The 10,673-nt window shown below is 35.8% G+C and overlaps 2 protein-coding genes across 2 annotated transcripts in view; both read right to left on the reverse strand.

Moving 5' to 3' along the window:
• On the reverse strand, nt 1,752-3,713 carry LOC109224449 (probable metal-nicotianamine transporter YSL7). The gene has a single exon (XM_019389030.1). It carries the CDS (start codon nt 3,711-3,713, stop codon nt 1,752-1,754), a length of 1,962 nt encoding a protein of 653 aa, XP_019244575.1.
• Nucleotides 9,831-10,673, reverse strand: part of LOC109224450 (AAA-ATPase At3g28510-like) — a 23,764-nt gene continuing 22,921 nt past the window's right edge. The window contains exon 3 of the mRNA XM_019389031.1: nt 9,831-10,229. Coding sequence (XP_019244576.1) covers nt 9,831-10,229 — 399 coding nt within the window. The remainder of the gene's footprint in view (nt 10,230-10,673) is intronic.

Genomic DNA, 10,673 nt, shown 5'->3' on the forward strand with positions numbered 1-10,673 from the left:
ATTGATGAATGAACTAAGGAGACTCAATAGGGAAAAGAAAGACTGGGAACTCAAGCTTGAAGTCTGTGAAATCGAAAAAGATGTACTTCAAGATGAAGTCTAGGAACAAATGCAACTAAATGGAATGTGCAAGTCCACCGGTCACAGTTCTGTCAAGTCTAACCAGGCGACTTACAAGTCAACTAGAAAAGAACCGATTAGAACTGAGTTCACAAGTACTAACACAAGTGGTAGATCAAAATCTGGATCAGCCCCTATGTGTTATTACTATAACATAAGTGGACATAAATATTCGTTTTGTCGATTTCGTAAATCTAACGTTACAAGATGGATTTGGAAACCCAAAATCAATCCTGATCTTAGTAGAACTAACCAACAAGGACCCAAACAAGCTTGGGTACCTACAAGAACGTGATAATTTTATCTTGCAGGAACACCATAGGAAGAGCCCCAAAGAAAAATGGTACTTAAACAGTGCGTGTTCTGGTCACATGACATGTGATAAAAACCTGTTCAAAGAAGTTACTAAGATAAATGGAAGAAGTGTCAAATTTGGTGATGTTCAAGAGGAAAGATAGTTGGCACTGGCACAGTTCCATTCAACAACAACTGTGATATTACTGAAGTATATCTTGTAGATGGGCTCAACTAAAATCTCTTGAGCATAAGTCAGCTATGTGATTCAGGATATGAAGTAAAGTTCAAGAAAACAGGATGTGTCATTAAGGATGAAACAAGTAAAACCATTCTTTCAGGAAAAAGGTATGGAAATGTTTATATTCTTGATGGCATTGAAAATCTAGACAGTCACATTTGTCTAGCATCATGTTCTGACGATCCATGGCTTTGGCATAAAAAATTTGGTCACGCAAGCATACATCTTATTGAAAAATTGTCCAAACATGATTTAGTTATTGGTCTTCCCAAACTCAATTTTTTCTAAAAATCATGTATGTGATACATGTCAAATTGGCAAACAAACTAGAAACTATTCAAAACCAAGGATATTGTATCTAATACAAAGCCTTTGAAATTACTTCATATGGACTTGTTTGGATCTACTAGAACTGCCAGCATTGGAGGTAAACGATATGTTTTTGTAATTGTTGATGATTTCTCACGTTTTAAATAGGTAATTTTCTTATCTCATAAAGATGAAGCTCTGAATTTTTTTGAGATTTTCTGCAAAAGAGTTGAAAGAGAAAAAGGGTATTTGATCACAACAATCCAAAGCGACCATGAAGGAGAATTTGAAAGCAGATCCTTTGACGATTTCTATAATGATCAAGGGAGTGAATTGCCTATTTTAATTCGGGCAGCTTTGTACTTTTCGTTTACTTCTGGGCCATCAGAATTTATCAATCACCATAGTTTGCTGATTAAAATCTGTTGAAAGATTTTCTGAGGCCAAATGAAATATAATCTTTGAATTCTAATGGGAGAATTTCATGCATTACTATATTTCAACGTATTCTTGCGCAGGTAACTTACTTATTTTTGTGTATAGTAGTATTTGCTTATTTTTTTCTGCAGGACTAAAATCTTCATTACATCAAACAAGATAGAAACTATACATGACATTATTAACTAAGATCATTATCCATTAACAAGAACAGAAACACAAGTTGTCTTAATCTACTTTTATAAAAAAAAAAATAGACAAGTTAAAAACATGTTACGGTTACAGACTAAAAACTTAGACAAAGCTGGGAGATAAAAAAATGCTTAATTTTGTACAAACTATCATATGATCAGTGATGAACTTTCATGCAAAAGGGAGCTTTGACACCAGCTAGAGCAAGAACAGACGCTGGAATTCCCCACAAGGATTCACCACATATGAGACCAGAAGCCACTGCTGGTCCAAAATCTTTAGCTTTCTGCTTGTTCACCTTTTCCCAAATGAATAGAATCAATGACCCTATACACATGTCAATCGCAAAGTACCCTCCAAGGTAAAATGGTATTGCCATGCACATTGGACTAGGCACGAACCGATAAATCCTATACTTGGTCTCGAATTTTTTCAGCAGCTGAGTCAGTATGTTGATCACAATAGCAGCCACAAAGAACCAAATTGAGAGCCTGAGGCAATGTTTGGGAAGACTTCCAAAACCTTCCACGCCAAGCAGTGCGATTCCACGATACATCAATGCATATGGTGCAGGGTATGAACCTTCTGGATCACCCAATTTATAGGCACTGTGGAAAATCCAGAAGACTAGTGGTGTTATCACACAGCCCATGGCAGTTCCTATGACTTGGCTAAAGAACATGGAACGAGGCGATGTAAGAGTTAAGTACCCAGTCTTGAAATCTCCCATCAAGCCAGCAGCTGTATCTAGTATGCTCATCACCAATCCACATGAAGCAAGGCCAGCAATCACTCCACCATTTTGCAAACCAATCCAATAACTAAATGTAAGGATTGCAATTTTCCCGTAATTTGAGGCCAGGGACCAATCAGTGAGGCCACTTCCATAAGAATTGCAGAAGGCCAAAACTGGAGCAATTACATAGGCAACCAGAATGTGATACCATTTCAGTGAGTGGAAGATAATTGGCACAACAATGATAGATATGACTGCAATACCAACGTATCCGCCAATGGCTACCCAGATGGGGATCTGGTCTTTCAAGAAGTACTCGTTTTGTCTCTTCGTGTCATAGTCTTCTGAGGACTCTTCACCTGAATAATCTTCCTCCTTCCTCTTTTGGAAACTTAAGGCCGTGACCACCAACATGTAAGCAAAATGGAATAGACCATCTCCAAGCATCATGGCAATTGCGATAAATACCCTATATCCTTGGATACCATGAAGACTTGATGCGGATAAGTGGTCAGAGTACCAGTCGCCTTTCTTTGCTTCGATCATTGGCCACATGATAGCCCACGATATAATGGCACCAATTAGCAACGAAACATTAACCATGTAGGGGCAGAGCATACCAACTCCAACATATGTTGAGGAGAAATCAAAATAGAACCTCTTGGCATAGGCTTTGAAACCAAATGTAGGCAAGCTACCAAATCCGCAGCCATCTTCACGTGCAAATATCCACTGAAGAGCCCCAAATATAAAGCTGAAGCCAAAGGATTTGAACAAGGAACCAACTTGTTTCTTGGCCAGTTTTGCTCCTTTAGGAGTGTGGAAACAGTTGATAAGGTAAGCAGTTGCAGTTCCACTCGGATATGTCAACTTGTACTTGATAATCATCAACTTTCTTAGTGCCACAATTGAGAAGAGACCAGCAAAGCTGACAACAAGAAGAAAGGGAAGCATCCAACTAATATCAAGCTTCATAGTATTATTTGGGGTATTTCCTGCATCAGCTTGAGCTGCTATGAATGGACTCATTCCCAACATATAACTTGCTGTCCCGCTGCTAAAAGCAATGCCAGAAGAAGCAACAACGCACGTCTGGATGACGGTATTCTCTTGTCTAGTGAAAGGTTGCTTCAATTTCCCAAACTTCTCAATAACAGCAGTCCATGACCTAATCATGGCGAACCCCAAAAGCCCCGCGGCCACGTTAAGAGAAGGGATAACACCAGTCGTGAGATTCAGTTTGCAAACAATGAAGTTGAACACAACGCTCAGGATCAAGCCAGTCACCATTGACCTCAACGTTATTTGCTTCTTCCACGGTGGTACTTCTTTAACCTTGAATGCATATTCTGTTGATTCATTATCTCCACTTTCCACGTCCATTCTAAATTCACACACACACACACACTACTCTTTTATTCTTCTTTCTTTTGGTTCTTTCAAATATGATTGAAAGGAAGAAAGTATTTGATGATTTCTTCTTCTACTTAAAAGGTAGTATATTTATAGGTGCAGGGGATGGCATATACCAAAATGATATAGGAGAGTTCTATAGGATACGAAATTAATGAATCATTTGACTCCCAAGGAGTAATCCTAAACCTAAACCTACTAGGTAAAACTTCCAGTTTCTGCTATCCTAAGCTAATTAGGAAACTAAATTGACTATGAAAAATTGGCTGGCTAAAAGTAGGGCGATTAGATTCTTGAATTCCAGTGCGATTCAAAAAACATTATTTATCACACAAAATTTTGGTATATCTACTTTTTCTTAAAGCTTTTCCTTAGATAAAGTTTAACTACTTGTTTTTAATACGATTTGTAGGGTAAATTTTACCTGTGTTCATTCAACTTTGAGTTTGTAACACACAAGTCACTTTTCTATTTTTTATCACATAAAAGTCATTCAATTTTGGCAAAGTTAACTTACAAGTTACTATCACCATAAAAAAAAATCTGGAAATAACATAACACTCCAAAATAAGTTGGATACATTTGGGAAATTTGAGAAACCTCCACCCTAGTTTCACAAATCTCAGTTGTGGTTTACGGATATTATATTTACTTTCCTTAGTTTGATTACTTTGTAATAATTTTGCTAACTCATTATCATTAATGTAAAAATAAGATTTAACTATTTTACCCTTATTAATTTTTACTCATTTTCTTAATGATTTTATAAACACATTTTTGAATTAGCAGAAGAATCATTGTTAGAGCATCAAACAATTCAAGGACAAACACACAAAATCTACGAGCTTGATATGTTCCCATAGCGTCGACTTATTACAAAGAAATCAAAATATGGAGGTAAACGTAATTTCATAAACCACAAGCGAGAGTAGTATTACGAAGAGAAACCTGACGATGTCTCTAACACTAATCTGTTACATTTAATATGTTTTATTAAGCTAAATAGCTGTTTTGGAGTGTTACGTCATATTCCCAGTACGATATATAAAAATTCAGGTGATATTTACTTTTTAGTTAACTTCAACAAAGTTAGATAATATGATTTTTTATGTGACAAAGAATAGAAAAGTGATTTTTATATTACAAACTCACAGTTGAATGACTTTTATGTGACAAAAAATAAAAAAGTAATTTTAGTATTGTAAACTCAAAATTGAATGACCATCAGTAAAATTTACTCAGATTTGTAACATGGAAAATAAGGTACGGTTAGTGAAGTTTACTCAGATTTGTAACATATGGAAAATAAGATGTGTTATGTGAAGAAGAAGAACCCCTTCAACAAGGTACTCAACTGAGTGTGGAATTTTCAAGCCTAAACGAGGTAAAAAATACTTCTCTTCCCAGAATTATGAAGCAAGAAATACATATTCATCTGCCTGAGCACCATGTACAAATGCTCAATGCACATTCGCCCACCACAAGATCCCACAGTAGGAAAGCAAGCCATAATTCTAGTCACATCTAGAAGGAGGAACCACAACTCAGTGGAGAGGGAGTCCAGTGTCACCCATCAACAAGCACCACTGATGAATAGAGCCACTACTATAATCTTTTGGAACGTTAGAGGTGCTAACAACGATGATTTTCGTCGTAACTTTAGGGATTTGATTGATACTCATAGGCCATGCATGGTGGCCCTTCTTGAAACTAGGATGATGGTGCATGCACCTCTCCTAAATGAGTTCAATTTCTGAACTTATTGAAGTTCCAGCAGAAGGTCAAGCTGGAGGCATGGCCATTTTCTACAATCATAATGTTGTCACTGTTGAGCACTTCACTAAAAATGGCCAGGAAATTCATGCCCTTCTACAGGTTCGTCCCTTTAATTTTAGTTGGTTGTTTACTGCAATTTATGCTAGCACAAAAAGCCTCTATCGTGATCTTATGTGGGATAACCTTAAATCAATCTCAATACCTACAAGGGTCCTTGGTTATTAGGGGGAGACCTTAATGATATTACTAGTAGTAATGAAAAGGTAGGAGACAGACCCATGAATATATCTAGAGCTTCAAAACTATGGAAAAATATAGACTATTGTAAACTAATTGATCCATGCTTCAAAGGAAGCAAATTCACTTGGTCAAATCATAGGAAAAGGAAAGGGCTAATTATGGAGAGATTAGATCGTGTCTTAGTTAAGGAAGATTGATTAAATAAATTTCCTAATGTTTCTATCACCCATCTTCCAAAAACTCACTCAGACCACAAACATATTTTAGTTAAATTAAATAACTACCATCTCCCTAACAACAAGATTTTCCATCTAGAAAATATTTGGTGTACCCATCCAAATTTTTGAAACTTAATCGCCACCCAATGGAGAAATCTATTGGAAGCCAGTGAATCCTTCACTGAGTTTGTAAGAGTATGGGGTAGGGAAAATTTTGGTAATATTTATAGGAATAAAAATAAACTCTTAGCTCGACTAAAAGGCATCCAAAATTTCCCGCATTACATACATAGCCTTTTTTTACAAAATTTAGAAGAAGATCTCATCAAAGATTATAACAATATTCTTAAATTGGAAGAGGACTATTGGAGGATGAGATCTCGTATTAACTGGTTTAACGAGGGTGACGCCAATACTAGGTTCTTTCAAATATCAGCCTCAAATAGGAAGCGTCAAAACCATGTTAGTTTCTTCAAAAATAGTAATGGTGAGTGGATGGATAACCCTCAAGATATCCTAAACCATACGATTGACCATTTTACCTCTTTATTTACCACTAGTCACAATGTTACAAATTGATTTAATATATTGCAAAGTCCTACAAGTTTTAATAACACTGATCTGTCGTCCTTAGACAACCTTGTTCTCGATTGTGAAATTAATATAGATTTTTTCCTTGAATCCATTCAAATCTCCAGGGCCAGAAGGGTTTCACCCTATTTTTTTATCAAAAATATTGGACTATTTTAGGTACTTCCGTTAGGGATTTTTGTCATAAAGTCTTTAATGTTAATACTATTCTCCCGAAAATTAATTCAACCTATCTCTGCTTAATCCCTAAATTCTCTAATGCCAACAATCTCAACAGTTTCCGACCTATTAGTCTTTGCAATACTATCTATAAGGTGATAACAAAAATAATTGCAAATAGGCTTAAACCTCTAATGGATAGTATTATAAGCCCTACTCAAGCTAGCTTCATCAAAAACAGACGGGCTAGTGACTAATGCAATTATTATTTAGGAACTTATTCACCAATTCAGAAAAATGATAGGGATTAATGGTAAAATGTTAATTAAAATAGATCTTGAAAAAGCTTTTGATAAGTTAGAATGGTCCTTTATATATAGGACACTTCTATACTTCCAATTTCCCCCTAAAATCACCAAATTAATTATGTCTTGTATCACCTCAACATCCACATCTGTTCTAAGGAATGGCACAAAAACCAACTTCTTCCACCCAAGTCGGGGAATCATGCAAGGTGATCCAATGTCCCCCTATTTTTATTCTATGCATGGAAATATTATCAAGATTCATAAACTATCAAGTAGATATTAGGTCATGGGATCCCATTACCTTGGGGCATAACTGTCTTCCCCTATCCCACCTTTTTTTTGCAGATGATCTAGTTCTAATTGGCAATGCTAATAATAAAACTGCCTCATCCATTTCAAATTCTCTTAAGCAATTATGTGATCTATCCGGGCAATCCATTAACTACGCCAAGTCCGGATTAATCTTTTCAAAGAATTGCAAGAAAACAACTAGTACCGGTATTTTCCTATTACTAGGTATAAATACTTACAAATACCTAGCTTTCCAATGATTGATAGTAACCCCAAACACAAAGACTATCAATTCATTATTGACAATATGAGAACTAAACTTTCCGGGTGGAAATGTGATAATTTAAACTTGGCTGGTAGGGCAACTCTAATATCGTCAACTCTTTCTAGCCGACCAGCATACTACATGCAATATGCAATGTTACCTCCAAAAACTCTGAAGAAAATTGACCAAATTCAAAGAAATTTCCTTTGGGTACGACCGATCAAAAAAAGAAGCTTCATCTTGCCAATTGGAATTTGGTAACTACTAATAAATCTAAAGGATGATTAGGATTAAGAAAGGCTACAACCAAGAATTTATCTTTATTAGCTAGACTAGCATGGAGATTAGCCAATAATACCACAAACTTATGGGCTCTTACAATGCTCCGTAAGTATTCTCAAAAACCTAGTGAAAAGGGATCCTTTATTTGGAAGAATATTATTAAGGGTTGGAAAATTTGCCAACAAGGAATGTCCTGGTCCATTCACTCCTTCCCTAAACTTGTGGGAAAACAAATGGATCCCCAACTCAAATAACCTTAGAACTTATGTGAATGGCCCCCTTACCAAAGAAGAGAACTCTCTTAAGATAAGGGACATAAGATCAGGAAACAATTGGAATTTTAATAAAATATCCTTGGACATTCCGCAGGTGATTAAAAGTAACATTAAATCCACTAATATCCCAAGTGATTGTAATAATGACTCTCTAACCTGGGACACAAATAAAAATGGGATCTTTACTACCAAATCGTGTTATGAAATAGTTGAGGGCACCACCCCATCGATACTGGATTTCAATTGGATATGGACTTTGCACTGCCCCAACAAAATTAAATTCTTCTTGTGGCTTTGTAATCACAATAAATTACCCTGTTGTAGTTATCTATCTCATATAAGTATGAACATAGACGAGCAATGCACAATTTATCGTAAGGAGCCAGAAACTATCACTCACATTTTCATCACATGCCTGCTGGTCCAATCTCTATGGAACGAATAAGGCGTTGATATTAGTAATTTCCAAACGAGTAACCGAAATTGGCTCATGTACCTCAAAGAGAAAAACCCACATCTTCCAAACAAACACCTATCCTGGAATTTTTTGTTTCCTTTCTTAATTTAGAATATCTGGCTAACAAGGAACAACAACAATATTAATAACACAACTATCCCTATCTCCTTAAAAAGGTCCAATCAGTCCATTGAATTTAACTTACTAACTGATCGTGAATCCAACTGGGATAAAAAGATTGACATACCAATTAGTTGGTCTAAACCTCCAATTGGCTGGTATAAATTGAATATTGATGGAGCTTTTGATAAGGCTAAAGCTACTGGTATAGGAGGAATTATTAGAAACCATAATGGGGACTGGATGATAGGGTTTGCTTCAAAAATTACTCCCAAAACACCAATTCACGCTGAGTTGATGGCACTCTACCAGGACTTTGTATTGCAAATAAGAGGAAGCTTTTTCCTTTGGAGATAGAGACTGATGCTACTCAGGTAATTCATTCATCAACGAAGGATGCAAAGCTTATGATATTGTTATTCACTCATGCAGGTTGCTTCTGGCTCAAATGGACAAGGTGGTGCTACATCACAACTTCAGACAAGGGAATGAAGTCGCCTACAGTCTAGCAAAGCATGCAGGAATCTTGCCAGTTTTCAATAAAATTGAAGTTTGGTTGTTTCCCCCACCTTTTGTTCTAGCCAGGATGCTGGCAGACAAGGGTGGTTTTAGTTTTGTTAAAATTAGCTCTGGAAAGTGTTGTAGAAATCTTGCTTTGTTCGGTAATCTGCATGCTATACATGGATTATCATCTAATGATCCACAGGATCAAACTTCCTTCTGTATTTTCTAGTTTTAATATTATGAAATAAATATCTTTTCCGACAAAAAAAGACAAGTAAAAACGAAACATAAGGAGCAATAAAATGCAAAATAGTACCTAACGATAGTGATAAATTAAACATAATAACTGAAATTATAATCTTCAAGAAAAACTAAAACCAAAAATTCCACACCAGTGATAATAGTCTAACATTGAAGATGAACGTCTGTTCGTGTGTATCAATTAAATTCTTTATTTTTAATAACTTAATTAAGATGCACACTCATTTTCCAAAAGTTAGTCAAATAACAAACATAGATAAGTGGGGCCATGTTGTTATTTTACAAAGTCAAGTGAATCCTAATTTTTATTGGCAACATTCTCCCGGTCTTCCTTTCGTTTCTACTTATTTTTCTTCCTCTTGAGTACTTTGAGCCTTGTCTCTTCCTGTTCTTTCCTCTTTTTATGAAGAAAATCAATCAAGCCTTTAAGTGCAATGTCAACTTCATCTTCCTTCATCAGCTGCTCTGCAACCTCAGCTGGTGTCACTGCCGTATTTCCAATCAACTCCTCTATTTCTTCAACTAGTTGATGCTCTCTTATCCCAAGGTAATTGGAAGCAAGAAGCCTAAAGCCACAAGGAGTGCAATATGCCATATGAATGTGCACATCCATGCGACCTGGTCGCAACAATGCAGGATCGAGCTTTTCCACGTGATTTGTTGTGAAAATTATAATTCTTTCGTCTCCACAACTTGACCACAAGCCATCTATTAAGTTCAGCAGACCAGACAATGTCACCTATAACAGTAAAAGACATAACAAAAGCATATATTCAGTTGCATTAGTTTTTTGAGAAAAGCAATATCATAGGTTAAATGTGTTCATGGACTAAAACAAGACAAACAAATTAGTATCAGAGCGGATGATTTGATGAATGATTATGGAAATAGTGAATGGCGTGGAGCGGCCAGGTTGTTTGGAACACTTGGACTAGTTGGAGAGCACATAAGAGGAAGCTTGTCCGACGCGGTGGAAAGTATATTAAGAATATTATCTTTAAGCTAGTATGAGCCCCAAATCGTTTAGCTCTCGAAATCCGTATGGTGCTTCATAAATTATGACAAAAAGAGTAATAACTCTATTATGTTAAAAAAATATAATCTATATATATATATATATATATATATATATATATATATATATATATATATATATATATATATATATATATATATATATATA

This window comes from Nicotiana attenuata, chromosome 3 (genome assembly GCF_001879085.1).
Source record: "Nicotiana attenuata strain UT chromosome 3, NIATTr2, whole genome shotgun sequence".
Taxonomy (NCBI): Eukaryota; Viridiplantae; Streptophyta; class Magnoliopsida; order Solanales; family Solanaceae; genus Nicotiana; species Nicotiana attenuata.

What these genes read in the sequence shown, in the direction of transcription:
- LOC109224449 (XM_019389030.1), bottom strand. Translation starts at nt 3,713, where the DNA reads ATGGACGTGGAAAGTGGAGATAATGAATCAACAGAATATGCATTCAAG.